Source organism: Acyrthosiphon pisum, chromosome A2 (genome assembly GCF_005508785.2).
Source record: "Acyrthosiphon pisum isolate AL4f chromosome A2, pea_aphid_22Mar2018_4r6ur, whole genome shotgun sequence".
Lineage (NCBI taxonomy): Eukaryota > Metazoa > Arthropoda > Insecta > Hemiptera > Aphididae > Acyrthosiphon > Acyrthosiphon pisum.
Window position 1 is genome coordinate 58,082,035 of NC_042495.1, and position 19,574 is coordinate 58,101,608.

A 19,574-nucleotide genomic window follows, 5' to 3' on the forward strand; every position below is an offset into this window, starting at 1 on the left:
TTTTCTTTTTAAATCTAAGATATGAAAATGTAATACAAGATTCCTTATAAGATTATCTACCTTTATCAAACAAAAAATATCTATAAGAAAGTCAAATTAAATTTTTATGATCGTTTGAAATTCAAATTTTTACAACATTGGATATTCACTCGATTTCTCATGTAGCGATTTCCTTATTTTGTTGTAATTCAAAAACGAATAACTGCAGATACATGAAATTTTTATTGAATGTTTATATAAGCATTTCCTATACACCATACAATTTTGAAAATATTTTGACTCTTTTTGAGCTGTTTACGGACATTTTCAGTTTTAAATTTTTTTAGTTTTTTTTCTATAAATATCAATAAAGTTTTATCTGTTGGGCCAAAAAGTGTATAAATTTAATACAAAGCTCCTGATATATTGTTACAATATCAGTTGAAAAATATTAAAAATACATAGTGACCCACTTCTAACCTACTGTACAGCAGAGCGACATCCACTTACCCACCTTTTTATTAGGAATTATAATTGCATATTTCTCAAAATGTTCATTGTTATATTATTATATAAATACATATTATATTTGTTTGTGCGTAAATTATTTTGTATGTTGTGTGCGGTAAAGCACGTTTGAGCATAAAATGATTGATCATAGAATATTTTATGCTGTTTCCACATCCACGAGGTCGAAATTTTGTAATTTATTATTTTCACGTATTATTACACCAATATTATTATTTTGATATCAGACGCGAGCCGTGAGCTGAGCCCAGCTTTATCGACAATGTTATCGATTATTAAATTAGTTCCAGAGCAATAAAGTTCCGACGTTTTAAACATTTAAAATTGGGAGAAAATATAAGATAATAAATTAACTATTAAGATACAATTTAAAAATTATTATAAAAATATTAAATAATATCTGTGTTCGATCACCCTTACTCTGTAGTATTCTTGACTTATAAACCATGCAGTTTTTTTAATTCATACCATATTATGATTTTATTATTTTCACAACTATTATTATTATTATTATTAAACAGATTTATGAAATGTGACTATTTCATAGACTATGAAAGAATATTTGTTATGTTATATTTTGAATTATTATGATTATTTAAATAAATATTTTTGTATAATATTATAATATAGCTTAAAATGAAAAATGGCAAAGTTGTAGAGTTTTTTATGCTTAATCGTGTAGGTTTTCTTTTTCTTTAGGTTTGCTCATTTTTTTTTGTCTTAGACGGGTGATGACTGACTTGCTAGACACTCTAACATGCGGGTTTTCGAATTACAATTTTTTTCACATACAAAAAAGCACCGGACATACGCTGGGTGATAGTATCATTGAATTGTCGATTTTCATGGGCCATGGGAGATTTCTAGACACTGAAACTCGACTTTTAAACTTTCCCGTCTACGAAACAAAACCATCATAGAGCCAGGTCTTTTCATAAATTCTTATTACAAAATCTCTTTCTATATAAGTGTGGCATTTATAATTCGACTGTGTCTCCAAAATCGGTATTCACTTACTACTAACACGGGGGGCCCGGGGGTCTAACTATATTTTCCATTCTTCAGTTACCTACGCTACCAACGTGCAGGTCGGCAATCCACCGTAGGTAGATTGCATACCTGGTGATATAGGTACGCTTCTCATTATGTCCGCGATTCGATTCCCTACCTATGTGATTTGATGACTGATAGCTAGACAGTCGAATACATCTATCGACTCTACACTTTTTAACAACACAGGAGATCGTATCCAGCCTATCCATTTACAACGTTTGTGACGGATTGCTTAAACGTTCCCGCCAAAACGTCAAGCCTTATCTCCAATCCATATCACTAATCTTTATCACAAATCCTAAATTTTCGTCTTACAACTTTACTGTCGCGACTTATATATTATTTCCAATGACATTGTCTCCAAAATCGGTACCCACTCTCAGCGAGTCTAACGGGCCCCGAGTTACACTTAGAGCTAGTAATAATATTATAAAATCAAAACATGGTTTTTGATAAAATTGGAGATACGTGTTCTTTACGTGTAGGTAACGATATTTTTGGCCAGTAGTACAACAGCCAACAGTTAAGCATAGATAAATAAGCCATCATCAGTACTTAAGTACTCAGTGTCTCAACTATTCAATTCTCATATATTTATTTCACAGTAACACACACTTCGTACATAATATATTATTAATTATTTTTGTTCCTTTACTTTTAATAGCAAATACTTTAATGTTATGAAACACATAATTTTTTATTTGTATTATTATTTTACATTAGTACTTGGTAATTTGAACTACAAATTACATTATAGAGTTTAGTTATAGAATATTTACTTTTTCAACTTAAAATATAGTTTTATATATCAACAATTTTTGCTACTTTAAGTTTTTGTTATCTACATTATTAACAAATGTTACTGCATAGAAAATATTTTACATACTATTTTTTGGCGAGTTTTTCATTCATATTAGGATGCACATTGACGATGTTTATTTTGCACACAGTAACATCTAAACCAAACACTTCACCAAACGGACTTAGACTTAAGTTGCTTGTGCTTGTCATATCAGCGGTAAAAAATCGAAATCGTCGAGATGCCATACGTGAAACATGGGCTCAACCAAAAGAAGATGTTCAAATACTTTTTGTTGTATCAAAAGACAAATCTTTAAATGCAGAAAACCTGGTACACAATGACATGTTGGAGGTAGATGGAGAAGAGAGGTACAGATTACTCACTCGTAAAGTAATAGCATCATTCTCCAGTGTACGTGATATTAACTTTGACTATTTATTAAAATGTGATGATGACTCTTTTGTAAATATGCCATTAATTGTCAATGAACTGGAACATATGCCCAAAAAAAGGTTCTATTGGGGTTATTTTGATGGTATTGCACACGTTCAAAAAAGTGGTAAATTTAAAGAAACTGAATGGATATTATGTGATAGATATTTACCGTATGCGTTGGGAGGTGGCTATGTTTTATCCAAAGATCTTATCATCTATTTAGTGAAGAATCAAGATTACCTAAGGTATGTCGATCATATTTAGTACGATAAAATATAAATTATATTAAGAAAATAAGAAAATATTTTTATTAAGTTTAACAAAATCATTAGGTTATATCTAACCAACTATAACTGTCTTATTAGAAATTTTGTTTAACAATTTCTGTTCTTGTTGCTTATTTTTATTTTCAGTATGTTTGTTAGTGAAGATATTTCTGTTGGCGCTTGGTTAGGTCCATTAAATATAACAAGAAAACATGACCGGCGATTTGACACAGAATGGTATAGTCGTGGATGCCGAAATGATTATTTAGTAACACATAAACGTAGTCCTGAAATGATGAGACTGCACTGGTCACACAATATTCAGACTGGAAAAATATGTGATAAGGAGTTTAAAGCTGTAGCTTCCTACGAGTACGACTGGTCAGTTGTGCCATCTAAATGTTGTGTGAGAAACTTATCTTTATTTCCATAAATATATTTTCTAACTTAATAAGACTATTGTAATTATTAATTTAATTAATTTTTAATAGGAATTTTGTTTTCAGTTTTGTGTAAGAAATATATTTATTTATAAATTGACAAAACAAATTTAAAATAGAACATTTTATTTTATTCCCAAATTTGTATGCAATTCTCAATGACAATAATTAAAATTGTTTGTTCTTATCACCGTAAGAAACGTATGCACTGTATTTATCCGCTATTCATACATACATAAATACATATTATATGTACTATGTATTTATAAAATAAAAAAACTTATTTCATTTTAAAAATATGTTATTTTTTCTTCCTGTCTGTAATACATTTTGGGCAGAACCATTTTCCTTTGGGCTTGGTGGTTAATTTGACACATGCAAAGTGGAACCATTCAATAGGACACTGAAATGATAAAAGTACACAATTAAAAAATTAAACTTCGCAAAAACAAAACACTGAAACAATATTTACAATAAAAATGGAATGTTATTGATTTTTTAATGGTTACAATAATATAAATAATAATAAAATAAAAGTAAAAATTATTAATAAATAGATATTAATATGCTTACGTCTGGGTTATCACAGCCTATCATTTCACCATAAGAAACTTGGTTGCATAAACAGTATGTTGGTTCATTTGGATCAACAGGCATGTCTAATACTTCAGCTGAGTGAGCAACTCCAGCACCAACCAATGCACCAGTAAGAGAACTATAAAAATATAAAATGTATAGTTTATCTTTAAATTCATAAGTATTTTGAATAAATAATTATCATCCAAAAAGTTCATAGAATGACTGGTTATTGATCAAGTTTTCCTACTTACCTATAATTTTAAATATTGAATGAAGGATTAAAAACCTATGTAAATTATTGTTTTTGTTAAAATATTGCACAGAAATTATTATGATCGAACGTTGCTTATTTCTTCTACAATTTAGTATAATATAAGTACAACTAGTAAAAGTTATCTAAATTGTGTACAAACTAGCTGTATCACATAGGTAATATACTAATAATATATCTATACTGTGCATTAAATACCTACAGATATTATTATTTATTTCATTATTTGTATGCTATAGTGTCCATAGTTCTTACTAAATTATTATTGTGATCCGATATACAAATGTCAAAAATTTAAAACTGTACATAAAACATAAGACATAATTAAGTTAAGATGATTTAAGTCAGGAAAACTTTTATAATAATAATAATAATAATAATAATAATAAAAAATTATTTGTATGAAACTATAACTTATAACGGTAGTTATTATTATTTAATTTTTATCAAAAACAATAATATACCATCATACACTTGTTTAGAAGTATATCACTGCCTATCCAATTGGCAATTATATTGAATTAATTGGGTAGGTAGGTATAAACTATAAGTACAAAATTTCAAATAGTACGTATTTTTTTTACGTATTGTACTTGTACATTCAAACTTTAACTATTTAGTAAATATTTATATTATTGCTGCAGTAGAGAATAATATTGTATAATTACACATTATATTTTAATTTAGCCCAATACCATGCCACTCTCAAATATTTTATTTACACAGGGAAATTCAAAACTGAAGAATGATCCTTTAAATTATTTTAATAATAAATCTATGTTTATAATGTTTATTTTGTGTTTGGGTGCATTTAATAACCAATTCAGTCGTAACTCGTATTTCACCACTGTGTGACCGCCGTGTTGTGTTATAATCAGATAATCTATTAGTTTAAAATGTCTACCGAAAAAGACTGGAATCAAGACCAAATTTTGAAACTTATTGATTTAGTACAGCAAAGTGATAATATTTGGAATCCACAAAACATACTATACAGAAATCGAATCCGAAGGACAGATCCAATCAATGAAATCGCCAACATCTTGGGTGTTTCACAGCAAGAAGTAGACAAAAAATGGAAAATTTTACAGTCCCAATTTCGTAGGGAACAACATAAAGTAAAAAATAAAAAAATCTGGCGCTGGAACCGATGATAATTACACAAGTGCGTGGTATTTGTACAAGCCATTAAGTTTTTTGTCAGATAGAAATAAACCAAAAAATACTAGAGACACTTATGATGCACAGGTAATAACAACATTATTTGAATAATTTTTTTAAAACAAATAATTGGTAGTTTTTATTGGTTAATAATTAATAGTAAAAAGTTAATAAAAATTAAGCATAGAAGTAGGTAGGTAATTAAATACAACTTATTCAAATTCATCTTGCCAATAAACACGCACTGTAGTTGCAAAATAATGAATTAATCGTTCACGAGTTTCGTGTACAGCTGCTGCTGATTTTCGTCCACATTTCTTCAAAGGTAAAAATGACGTGGTTTCCGACGAATCAAAAAAAAACTCCTCCAAGTTCCTTTTTTTAAAGTTCGGTTTTCAAAATCTTCAGAGTCAAAAATATCTGGTGGACTATATACATTTTTTGACGACTCACTCCGTCTTAAAAAATTATGCAAATGGACACACGCTAAAACAATTGTATTTATTTTTTCTGGTTGTAGTAATAACGGTTTCCTTAAGACTCGAAAAACTGAAGCCATTATGCCAAAAGTATTTTCAACGACACGTCGTGCCCTTGATAAACGATAATTAAAAGCTCGTTGTGGTGAACCTCCTAAATGAGTCCCGGGAAAAGGTTTCATTAAATTTTCCTTCAATGGAAAAGCATTATCGCATACAAAAACATATGGAAATTTTTCTTTTTGTCCTGGAAGTGCTTTTGGCGATGGTAGGTTTAAAGATTCATCGTACATTTTTTTTGCCAAGATGGAATTATTAAATACACCTCCATCTGATATCCTACCTTGGCACCCAACACTTGCAAAAATAAAACAGTAATGTGCGTCCACTGCAGCAAGTAGTACAACACTAAATGTCCCCTTGTAATTAAAATATTCCGTGCCACTATTAAAAGGTGCTTGCATTACAATGTGTTTACCGTCAATAGGACCAACACATTGCGGAAAATTCCATAATTCATTATAGTCATTTGCTATTAATTCCCATGCTTTTGATGAATTAGGCATCTAAAAATAATTATAATTTGTTTATAGTACCTACATTGAAAAATATTGTTAAAATAATGTTAACAAATTATTATATAATTTTCTGTGTTACCTCTCCTGCGCCACCAACCAAGTAAAAAAATTATTTTTATTCTAAATGCAGTTCAATAATTGCATTGTTTTATATTAACAAATAACAATATAAAATTTATATTGCAAATTTCAGTGTATAATACATTATATTTAATATAATTAGGTTTAAATACATTTTTTTTTTAAACAAAATACAAATTAACTGAATTTTTAGTTTAAATAATTTATAACTCTTTCTTACAATACAAAACAATATTTTAATAAGTATTATGTTACTCCTAAATATTTTATATTATATTATAATTTTATACATTTAATGATTTTTGTATTTATAGTATTGGATTTTAAAAAATCATATTATTCGTATATTTTTTTTTATTCAGTTCTTACGTTGTCCTAAATTCCTTAACGTAATTATGACTTATTATTTTTTATTTTAATTAATTTTAGATTCTGAGCGGAGAGATGAAAGTATTGACTTTTACAATGATGTGTGTTTTTTTTTTATAATTTTATTGAAAAACAAAAGAAAAATTAAGGAAAAACAATTCAACAAAATCGATTTTAGTTTTTTGTGTACCTAAAATTAATTTATTTTTTATATTTATTTTTTTTTCTTTTTTTTTATTAACTCTATGACAAATGGCCGTAGATACATGACATTTTGACTGAATGTTTATATTAGCATTTTTTGTAAAACATATAATTTTCAAAATATTTTGACTTATTTTGAGCTGTTTACGGACATTTTCAGTTTCAAATTTATTTAGTTTTTTTTGTATAAATATCAATAAAATTATAATATAGGCTAAAATGGACAATTTAATAATTTTTGTTTTTATTTACCTATTGTAATAAAACTGTCTGTACCTTTATCATTTAAATACATTTTATCTACATATTATTGGCATTATAATATTATTGATATTATGATGTCAAAATAACTAATTTTATAATTTTGATATTTAATATTTACCTGAACATATAATTTTAGCGCTTCAACCACGAACTACTACATGTAGTAGTTCGTGGCTTCAACTATAGCTTCACACACTACTGGTACTATATTAGATATTAGTTGTTTGGAAATTTTAAAAAGATACATTAAACATGTATACGAATCACCAGTAGCCAAAAAACGTAATGTTACTGCCAGCCGCAAATTTGGTGAAATAGTTTCCCTTAAATGAGTTATATCCTTCCCAATTTGAGGACCAATAACTTCCAGCAATGATTCAAAATCTGTTGGTGACATTCTTATAAAGTTTTTGAATCCTGGATGTTCCAGTCTTAAATAATTTAGTAAGTCATTACCATTATAACGACTTCTACTTTCAAAAATTGTACGTTGCCACCAACGTCTTTTATGAAGTTTTTTTTTTTTACTCGAGAAACTAACGATGTAAAAACAAACGCTGCACTTGCAATAATTATATCTTCATCACTCATATTGAAAAAAAAATAAAACTAATAAATTGTTGAAAAACTGGCAATTACACGTTCACACCGCAATAGATGGGTTCGTACTAATATGAAAATAAATAATATGAGTGGGAAACCTTTAAGTTGCCAATTTAAGCGGGAAATCGTTGTGTATGTAGAACGAACACTGTTCTCGAACATTTTAAAGTACAGTAGCATTGGTTCGTCGAGTCAGGAAACATTCTCAACGAACATGTTCGACAACAATGTTCGTCCTAGTGTGGACCCGGCTTTAGGTACGGCTGCTCGCACGGTACTCTCCAATTTAATTAGTTTTTTTTTCTATGAATGTCAATAAAACTTTATTTGTTGAGTAAAAATACTTGAAAATTTAATACACGGCTCCTACTATATTATTACAATGACATTTGAAAAATATTAAAAATCCTTTGTCACAGTTTTTTTTTATTAGTATTTAAAGTTTAAAAATTGACAAAATATGGAAAAATCACGAAAATTACATAATTATTTTGAGTTTATAATTCGTAAAAATTTTTCTTTTTAGAACTAAGATTTTAAAATATAATACAAGATTCCTTATAGGATAATCTACCTTTATCAAAAAAAAAAATGTCTATAAGAAACTCAAATTAAATTTTGATGAGCGTTTGAAATTCATATTTTTACAACATTTGGTATTTACTCGATTTCTTACGTAACGATTTTCTTATTTTGTTGTAATTAAAAAACGAATGACTGTAGAAACTTGAAAATTTCACTGAAATTTTTATATTAGCATTTTCTATATACGATAAAATTTTGAAAATAATTTGACTCTTTTTGAGCTGTTTACGGGACATTGTAAGTTTTCAATTTTTTTAGTTTTTTTTTCTATAAATATCAATAAAGTTTCATCTGTTGGGCCAAAAAGTGTAAAAATTTAATACAAGGCTCCTGATATATTGTTACAATAGCAATTGAAAAATATTAAAAATACATAGGCACAATTTTTTTTTATAAGTATTTGTAACTTTTATATCTAAGGATTGAAAATTTAAAACAAGATTCCACGTAAATATTTAATTCTGTTACCAAAAATTCAAAGAAATACATAAGCACAGTTTATTTTCATAGTAATTTTAAGTTCAAATTTAGACAAAATTACATATTAAAAAACCTGGAATAACTATTTTAGATATTTTGTTGTGATTGTATAATATTATTTGTGGGTACTTGAAACTTCTAAAGTATACTATTATATATCTATGATAGTACCACGGCTTGCTGTTGATGTATAACGCGTTACCTAATGGATATTATGATATGATTAATTTGGAATTTATTATTGATACCTATTATAGATCAATTTTTTTTTAATACTATAGATAAGTATACCTATAATAGGTATGTCTAATATCTAGACTGACAAACTGTCTCCGCTCAGAATCGTTTTTCTTATACAGTGATATTATATCATTGAATTCAAATTTAATACTATCCATTATACAGTGAACCAATTGTAACCTACTGTACAGCAGAGCGACATCCACTTACCCACCTTTTTTTATATGCATTTAAAGTTAAAATCTTGACAAAATACGTAAAAATCGCGAAAAGAGCAAATTATTTTCTGCTAGAAAACAATAAATTTTTTTATTTTTAAATCTAAGATTTTAAAATGTAATACAAGATGCCTTATAAGGTTATCTACCTTAATCAAAAAAAGAATTTCTATAAAAAAGTCAAATTAAATTTTTTTGAGTGTTTGAAGTTCAACTTTTTACAACATTGGATATTCACTCAATTTCTCATTTAGCTATTTTCTTATTTTGTTGTAATTCAAAAAATAATAACTGAAGACACTTGAGATTTCTTACATAATATGTTTATTTTATTAACTCCTATACTTGATAAAAGTTTCAAAATATTTTGAATTGTTTTGAGCTGTTGACGAACAGTTTTAAATTTAAATTTTTTAGTTTTTTTTTTCTATAAATATCAATAAAACAATTTTTGTTGGGCCAAAAGGCGTCAACATTTTATACAAGGCTCCTGATATATTGGTTAAAAAGCAGTTGAAAAATATTAAAAATACATTTTTAAAAAAATTTAAAAAAAGGTTCCACGTAAATTGGTTATTTATACGTTACTTTATTCACAGTAATATCATCAAATATACTTAGTAATATATGCTGACTGTCCGTCTTTGCTCAGAATCGTTTTTCTTATACAGTGATATTAATATATTATATACAGTGACCTATATGAATGTACTTAAGGATTCATTTACTATCTATCTTCAATTTTACCAACTTTATCTGTCATGGAGTTAACTGACTAATTTAAATATTTAATTCCTAAGATAAAAAGATGTATGCCATTTTATAAATGTAATAAATGTACCTACTTATAAGTGGATTTATTTTGTTATTAGTATTTACTATTTTTCAATCAAATATTTAAGATATAATAATGATATATTATTTAAATATTATAGTCAAGTGCAGCTAGACATTTTTTTATTGCATAAGTTGCAATTACCAAAGAAAAAGTACAAGTGGGTAGACAACTTTTGTTAGATACCTACATGAACTCTCAAAATGCTTGTATCCTGTCTGCCACTGTCTACAGTATACATAAATGGAAATCCATTACAATGTCAGGGGGGCTAACATTTTATACATCAATGTGAGCAAAGGTTCCCACACAACCAAAATAACTTAATATATTTATTTTTTTTTTTTTTTGGGGGGGGGGGGGCTAAGGGTTTATTTGGTGGCTAAACCCCCCTATTTCCGCCAATGCTACAGTAAAAACTAAAAGGACTTCTAGAATATTTTTGAACCGGGGCCTCAAAATTGTAATTGTGGCACTGGGTATACACCCATGCCGTGTACACAATTTCATATATTTTGCTTAAGTTTTTACTGTTGGAATATTTCTGCGTCAGGTAACCCGGAGGTGAAATTCGACGGGGCAACCTGGAATTTGGTGGTGAGTACTGAGTTGTATCATAGAATGTTGTATGGACTATGTAGGTATTATATCACATGTGGAGTTCCACCCCATTCGGACTTTGTTTGCCCAGGCTACGGCTGCTATGGCCCCAGTTCAGTAGATCAGCAGTTCTGAATTAGACGGACCCCATTAAATTATTTTTTATTAATAACTAGTACAGTAGTACCATTGTCCATTGAGTATATTGCTTACACAAAACGATTATTTTAATTATTTATTATTTTATATTATATTTTTAAATTGTAAATTTAACAGCTATTGCTTACACAATACGATTATTTTAATTATTAATTATTTTATATTATATTTTCAAATTGTAAATTTTATAAATTATATTAATTATTGTATTCATTTTAACATTATTATATTATTATTTATTATAAAATGTACAAGTAATTTTGTAATTGAAAATTCATATGATACTTGATTTAAAATTCCTCTTTTTTATCCGTGCCTTTATCGGTGGCTTTTTTATCCTGTGGATTTTTTATCCCATAGCTTTTTTATCAATGGATTTTTTATCCGTGGCTCTTATGTCCATGGTTTTTTATCGGTGGCTTTTTTATCCAGTTACCATAATTTACAGGTAGGTATATATTAAAATACTTTATTCTTTAAGTTTTAGTTTTTTTTATCTTTAAGTCAAATAATTAACAACTGATACAATTATTAATATTATTCTTTAATACCTACTTTTGAAACAAACAAAAATGTTAAAGAATACCATTACGAAATAGTATTTATAAACACTGATAATATTATATTAATATCGCTATAAAATCTATAGTTAGTTTTACAAAATTAATTTAATAAGCAAAACTATAGTAAACCATAGTCATATAGATAGGTTATAGGTAGGTAGGTATGTAGTTTTTAAAGGCATAAAATAAACATTTTTTTGAAGTGGGTTCTGTAACATAAAAAATAATGGTTGGTTAATTCTTTATCTGTATCGGTTATACACTATAATATGTCTAATAATTAACATTATTATAATCATTTTTTCAATAATCCTTTGTATGGTGCCATATATAATAATATGCATCGTAATAAAATAATTATTACACTTGGGTCAAAGACCAAACCAATTGAAAAAAAGATTACCTATGTTTATCAAAGTGATTAATGATAATAAAAAGAAACGATTTCAAATCAAGACTGGCAAATAATTAGTAACATACTAATGTATATATAATCGTAATAGTATACTTCGATAAGAAATACCAATTGAAATTACTCGTTCGTCAAAAATTGCCGTCTGCAATGGTTGGAACCACCCGCCGCTCGCGTCTTTCAAAACCAGTTCAACCACTTTATGTTCACTCTCGTGACTGAGACAACAGTGAACACTGAACAGTATATTCGATAGACGGTAGTACAAGGTACGACACTCTTGTCTCAAACACTCATCTGTAAACACTAATCATGTCTAGTCCACGTGTGTCCATAAAAAAGGTACTCATCAGCGATGCTTGTGATCCTGCTTGTGCTACACTTCTTGAACAAAATGGTATTGAAGTTCAATCAAAATACAAATTGCCAACTGATGCTCTCATAGCAGAGTTAAAGGTAATATTGTAATTACTATTTCATAATTTATACATTTTTAATACCATGGTAGTATTATTAATTACTTTATTAATGCCGAGTTGCATATTATTTTGAGCAATCACTTATTTTTTTAAATTATTAAATATTAATAAATTAACACTGAGCCTCTGAGATTATGAGCTAATGATCCCTTTCCATGGATCTTGGTATAAGTATAAATGTAAAATAAACATTTTGAGTCCTATTATATTATGTGCATACTACATATTATTATATGTTGGTAAAGGCGTTGTTAGGTATTTAAATATTATTTTCTATATGTTCTATTTAAGTACAGTTTTTTAACGTTAGGGTAGTTTGGTTTGATAACAGTCTTTCTATATTATTCAGTTTAAAGTAACAATTCTAAAATTATATTGGAATATAGATAAAGTTATAAGGTATTATTATTTATTTCATTGCATTATAATTATGAAAAATATATATTGACATTTTTAATAGTTCTATTTTTAGTCATTAGTAACTGATCTCTGTAATATACAATGGTCATACAAAAAAAAGTTTGTGTTCCTCTGGTTAAGACTTGTGTACTAGGGAAATTTACTGTGCAGTTTTCTGTTGCCTTCTACATAGTTTGCATGGTGGTCTCTCTTATAATCTGCCAAGCTCAAACTGGTGATAATATGCACTAGCAAATAGTGCTACCTTACTATACTCTGTCCAGTGAGAAAACACACTGCAGCCTGACAAAAATCGGTTTTTTTGTGCATACCCAATGTGACACCCTGTGGAGGAAACGGTCTCAATGACAAGGTGACGAATGGGTATGTGTAGAATCGGTATGATCTATCACTGGCCAGAGTATACTGTCGACCATATCATAATTTATACAATATATAATTGCATGCACAATTTTGTATTTGACTCAAGTTTTAAGTAAATTAGTTTGAAATTTAAAAATTAATATAAAAAAACAATAGGTATGGAAAATAATTTGGTTCAAATAAATTAATTTTCTCAGGCTGGACTGTATGATGGATTAGTTGTTCGTTCAGATACAAAAGTAACTAAGGCAGTAATTGAAGCTGGAGCCCAGTATGGCCTTAAAGTTATTGGGAGAGCTGGAACAGGTGTTGACAATATTGATTTAGACTCTGCAACTAATGCAGGAATATTAGTCCTTAAGTAAGTTCAAAGTTGTATAACTAATATAATTATTTTTTCACCGAGTGAATAATTTATTTATCATATTAAGTTGACCCCAATTAATAAATTTAAAATAACAAGGTACTAAATCTAGATATATCCAAATATTTTTTTGATTATCAGGAGTTGTTAAATGTGATATTGTTATTTTTGTAATAATAAGATTCATCTATTAAATAAATTTCTTTTGGTATGCACACCTACTATCTATATTAATAATTATAGTTATTGAAAAACTATAATATTTTGAATAAATGCAATAAAAAGTTACATCCAATTTTATTTTGGAGATAACTGGTAATTTCATTCAACTAGTAAACCAATAATCTGGTAGTTATCCTAGGGCTTGTAGTATTTCAAATTTTGATACCGATATCTGGTATTAATGTTATTACCGATAATACGGTTTTCCTAGTAATTATTGATTTACCAAGACAAGGTATTTTCGGTAATTACTGAATTGATGTTTACCGGTATTCTTAAATTCTGAAAATATGTAATAGTAGGTATTTTAATGAACCTAATACATTTATTTTCTACTATGTAAATAAAAAACAAATAATATATTATTATAATGATTTTACAAATTTTCCCTGAATTATTATAATTATTGTGATCAAATAAAAATTGTAAATACTTTTTAAAACTGTATTGGCTTATTAATGTTAGAATGTTAGGGCATAAATGGTTATTTCACTGGTTAAAAATCGAAATTGGTCAAAAGTAGTATTATTTGATATATGTGCAGACGTGAATTACCGGTAAGCATATGGTAAGAACTGGCCAATCGTGTTTAAGTGCTTTTAGCAGTATGAAACCCATTAGAGTTGTCATTAACATTTAAGTTTAATGAATCTACCAAAATTTAGCTTGCTCCACCTAGTTAAATTCGGTATCTTGCTGACATATGTATACACTACAGATTTCATGCAATATAAAATATTATAATCATTTAATTTCTTTATTTAATAAAGATTAACAATTAAATTTCATAAACTATTGACTTAACACATACCACTTAAATTAGTTTCACAAATATGCTTACAGCTTACAATTTATTACATATAAACATATTTAATAATCTCAATAGTATATTTTTAAGTGGTTAGTCATATCTAATTTCAGATAAAATTTAGCTATGTTTTTGATGTTAATTGTTGTGATTTTTTTTTTCAAGAATTTGAATTAAGTAATTAAAAAGATTATAATATATTCATGTTAATATAATATCATGCTTTGGCCTTTGACAGATAAAAATATAACTTGTAGTAACATCATATCTAAAGTGTTTATGTGCCCAATTATAGTGTTAATTTTTATTAATAACAATCTATTACACACTTATTAATATTTGTTCAGTATTTGATTACGAATAAAATTATAACTTTTGCATGATGATTTATGATTTTATCCATTTTAAGGTATCAAGTTAAAAATTAAAATATACTTTAAATGTATCATCTAAAAACGTTTTTATAAAACAGTATAATTTTAATACTGTTTAATAATATATTTTAGATTTGTTTATGTTATTTTTAAGTTACAAATTAACAACAAGTAATTTAATTCAGTCAATAAGTTTTCCAAACAATAAAAAAAAAACATTTTATTTCATTTAATCATGCATTAGAATATTATACAATTTAGAACCTGTATACACATTTAAAGGTAGAGGGGCAATATAAAGTTATCCTATTTTCTCTTGAATTATATTAACACTTACATATTTTAAAAATCTCATCATATAATTCAATTTAAATTGTTATTATGTCATACGAGAAAAAAAACTGTTATTCTGTAGTATAATATTGTATATAATAATTATAGTTCTAACTTCATCATTTTTATTTTAGTACACCTGGTGGAAACTCAAACAGTGCTTGTGAACTGACATGCTCATTAATATTGTCTTTGGCTCGGTAAGTTTAAATCTTAAATTATATTTGAAAATGTATTTATTTTTATAAACATTTTTTTTTTTTTTTAGTTTACATAATTTATTGCATATCATAGATGTAAACCTGGTATCTCTATTTAAAATAAAGTGTTACATATTCTATGCGATAGTAGGAAAAAAAGTCTTGGGGGTAAAAAGTCTGTTTTCTAAAGATAATATATCTATTAATTATGTAATCATATAATAGATAACTATTAAATACTAAACAGATAAAACAAAAATAATAGCTAATAATTATAAAATTGTAAAAAAAAATATCTCATTGAATCTTAGTCAATAATATTATTAAAAATTATACATTTATATATCACTAAATTAGATGTTAGAAAAGAAAAAATATTACATAATTATAAAAATTCTAGTTATATAAAATGTTATTGCTGTAACTTTTAAAAATTATTTTAATCAATTTTATTAACATATCTTTCGCACAAAACTAATATATTATAGTGAGTGGTTATATTATAAGTTTTATTTTAAATGTTCTAAATTATATATTTCATTAGTTTTATGAACTTTTTTTGCCCCAAGACTATTTTTCCACTAAGACTTTAAGATTCTGAGTGGAACGATTAATGTATTGATTTTACTATGATGTGTGTGTTTTTTTCTTGTGTCTGTGTACACGATAAGTAGTCGAAATAATGCTTCGATTTTCAACTTCAGTGGGAAAGTGAATATTGTTGGTGCATTGGGGAGGTCAAAATTTAAAATTCCTAATAGTTTTCACAAGCGCCGGGAAAAACAACATAAAAATTAAGGAGATACGGGAAATTTACGCAAAATCTATTTTCGAGAAAATCGATTTTGGATTTTAGCACAACTCTAAAACAAATTACCATTGGTACATAAAATTTTGACTGAATGTTTATATTAGCATTTTCTATACACCATAACATTTTCCAAATATTTTGACTTATTTTGAGCTCTTTACGGACATTTTCAGTTTCCATTTTTTTTAGTTTTTTTTTTCTATAAATATCAATAAAATTGTATTTATTAGTTAAAAAAGTTTGAAAATTTAATAGAAGGTTCCTAGTATATTGCTTAAAAGGCAGATGAAAAAAATTAAAAACCATAGTCTCAATTTTTTTATTTATTAGCATCTGATGTTCAAATATTGACAATATACTTCAAAATGACGAAAGTTTGAAAATTATTTTGAGCTAGAAATTCATGAAAAATTTTCTTTTTAAATCTAAGATTTGAAAATTTAATACAAGATTCCTCATATGTTTGTCTACCTTTTTCAAAAAAAAAAATGTCTACAAGCAAGTAAGTCAAATTAAATTTTTATGAGCGTTTGAAATTCATATTTTTACAACATTGGATATTCACTCGATTTCTCATGTAGCGATTTCCTTATTTTGTTGAAATTCAAAAACGAATAACTATAGATACATGAACATTTTACTGAATGTTTATATTAGCATTTCCTATACACCATAACATTTTCAAAATATTTAACTGGTTTTGAGCTGTTTACGGACATTGTCAGTTTTCAATTTTTTTAGTTTTTTTTTCTATAAATATCAATAAAGTGGTGTTATCTGTTGGGCCAAAAAAATGTAAAAATTTAATTCAAGGCTCCTGATATATTGTTACAATAGCAGTTGAAAAATATTAAAAATACACGAGCACAATTTTTTTTTTTATATGCATTTAAGGATGAAGATCGAATTTTGATAAAATGTATCAATTTTAAAATTGAATAATTATTTTGTAGTTAAAAATGTATAAAATGTTCAACTTTTATATCTAAGGCTTGAAAATTTAAAACAAGATTCCACGTAAGTAGTTAATTCTGTTACTAAAAAATCTAAAAAAATACATTAGCACAGTTTATTTTATAGTCATTTTAAGTTCAAATTTGGACGAAATTACATATTAAAAAACCTAGAATAACTATTTTAGTTATTTTGTTTTGATTGTAGAATATTATTCGTGGGTACTTGAAACTTCTAAAGTATACTATTATATTATATCTATGATAGTACCACAGTTTGTTGTTGATGTATAATGCGTTATAAGTACCTAAAGGATATTGTGATATGATTAATTTGGAATTTATTATAGATACCTATTTTAGGTCAATTTTTTTTTAACACTAAAGAAAAGTATATAATATGTCTTATACTTAGGCTGACATACCGTCTCCGCTCAGAATCGTTTTTCTTATACAGTGATATTCTATCATTGAATTCAAATTTAATACTATCCATTATACAGTGACTCACTTGTAACATACTGTACAGCAGAGCGACATCCACTTACCCACTTTTTTCTTTGAGAATTTTTCTCTTGGAGTTGCCTGCCCAAAGAGAGGAGCCGCCTGTTGTCAAAATAGTATACGTCACCTCGACCACTCCGTCCCCCAAAAAAAATAATTAACTTATTTCTATGTCTTATGTACATTATCTAGAGATAAAGGGCCGTCCCTATAATTGTGGGGCCCATAAAGTTATTATTTTCACGGTTGAGGTGCCCTAACACGTAACCTAAGTTGTGGGGCTTTGTATCATATAGATGTTACAGAGAATGTTAATAATTGGATAATGTCTGTATTGTTGATCTTATGTTAACATAAGAAATTCATGAAATGAACATTTTTAATTTAGAAATGTACCTCAAGGATGTCAATCTTTAAAAGAAGGAAGATGGGACAGAAAGCTCTACATGGGGACTGAAATCAAAGAGAAGACTATTGGTATACTTGGTTTAGGTAGAATTGGTCGTGAAGTGGCTTATAGAATGCAAGCATTTGGTATGAAGGTATATCAATAATGAACATAAGTATTTTTTTAAATGAAATAACTTACAATTTTTGATTTTTTAATATTTAGACGGTAGGATACGATCCATTTATCAACAAAGAAGCTGCAGCAAAATTTGGAGTGGAATTACTAACTTTAGAACAGATTTGGCCTATTGCTGATTATATTACTATACACACACCTTTGATTGAACAAACAAGAAGTGAGTACTTTTACTAAACGTCTAAACTGGTAAAATATAAATTACATTCAATATATTTTTTTTCAAACTAGATCTAATCAATGATGATGTATTCAATAAATGTAAAAAAGGAGTGAAGATTATTAATGTAGCAAGAGGTGGTATTGTGGATGAAGCTGCACTTCTAAGAGCTTTGAATGTGAGTATAATAATGGTATTTATAATTTTAATTTTACAATTGGTGTTAATATTTGGTTAAAAAAATAGACTGAAAAGTGTGGTGGTGCCGGATTGGATGTTTTGACAGAAGAACCACCCAAAAGTTCTGAACTTAAAACTCTCATTTCACATCCAAAAGTTATTGCCACTCCTCATTTGGGAGCTTCCACTCTTGAGGCACAAGTAAAAGTAAATTGACCATTTTAAATATGTACATTATATAATTGTAATTATATTTATTAACTGATTCTTAATATAATTATTGTTATAAAATAATTAAATTGAATTAGGAAAATATTGTTGATCAAAACATATTGAATTTATAATCATAAATTATTTTAGGTTGCTGAAGAAGTTGCACAACAATTTGTTGCATTAACTAATCCAAGCAGTAATTATTCCTTAAGCGGATTGGTCAATAAATTAAAAAATGGAGCATAATGAGATTTTTAATGTTAACACTGTTATTATTGTAACAACTAATTTAATTATTATAACTATGAAACCATAGTTGTTTTATTATACCTACAATGTTTACATTAAATCTACTATCATAATAAACGACTCATTTATTAGACTTTATTTTAGTTATCTTAATTAACTTCAGTATATAGT

General features: G+C 27.0%; 2 protein-coding genes across 3 annotated transcripts; both read left to right on the forward strand.

Moving 5' to 3' along the window:
• Positions 1–2,089: 2,089 nt before the first annotated feature.
• LOC100168819 (beta-1,3-galactosyltransferase 6) lies at positions 2,090–3,793 on the forward strand. Of its 2 annotated transcripts, XM_016805929.2 has the most exons (3): positions 2,090–2,289; positions 2,511–3,042; positions 3,211–3,793. In XM_016805929.2, the coding sequence occupies exons 1-3, from the start codon at positions 2,241–2,243 to the stop codon at positions 3,494–3,496; spliced, it is 867 nt and encodes a 288-aa protein (XP_016661418.1). In that variant the 5' UTR covers positions 2,090–2,240; the 3' UTR covers positions 3,497–3,793. The 2 variants fall into 2 exon arrangements, with proteins under 2 accessions (XP_016661418.1, XP_001947124.2); XM_001947089.5 differs by lacking the exon at positions 2,090–2,289 and having other exon boundaries at positions 2,299–3,042.
• Positions 3,794–12,296: 8,503 nt separating this feature from the next.
• Phgdp (phosphoglycerate dehydrogenase) lies at positions 12,297–19,513 on the forward strand. The gene is given in 8 exon segments (NM_001162199.2): positions 12,297–12,640; positions 13,644–13,807; positions 15,682–15,747; positions 18,404–18,557; positions 18,629–18,761; positions 18,833–18,939; positions 19,008–19,148; positions 19,302–19,513. Coding segments are annotated over 8 exon segments (1,008 nt in total). The 5' UTR covers positions 12,297–12,496; the 3' UTR covers positions 19,401–19,513.
• Positions 19,514–19,574: the final 61 nt, after the last annotated feature.

Coding starts and splice junctions, on each gene's coding strand:
- LOC100168819 (XM_001947089.5), top strand. CDS start 2,417: ATGTTACTGCATAGAAAATATTTTACATACTATTTTTTGGCGAGTTTT. Junction 3,043..3,210: donor AAGAATCAAGATTACCTAAG/GTATGTCGATCA, acceptor TTTTATTTTCAG/TATGTTTGTTAGTGAAGATA.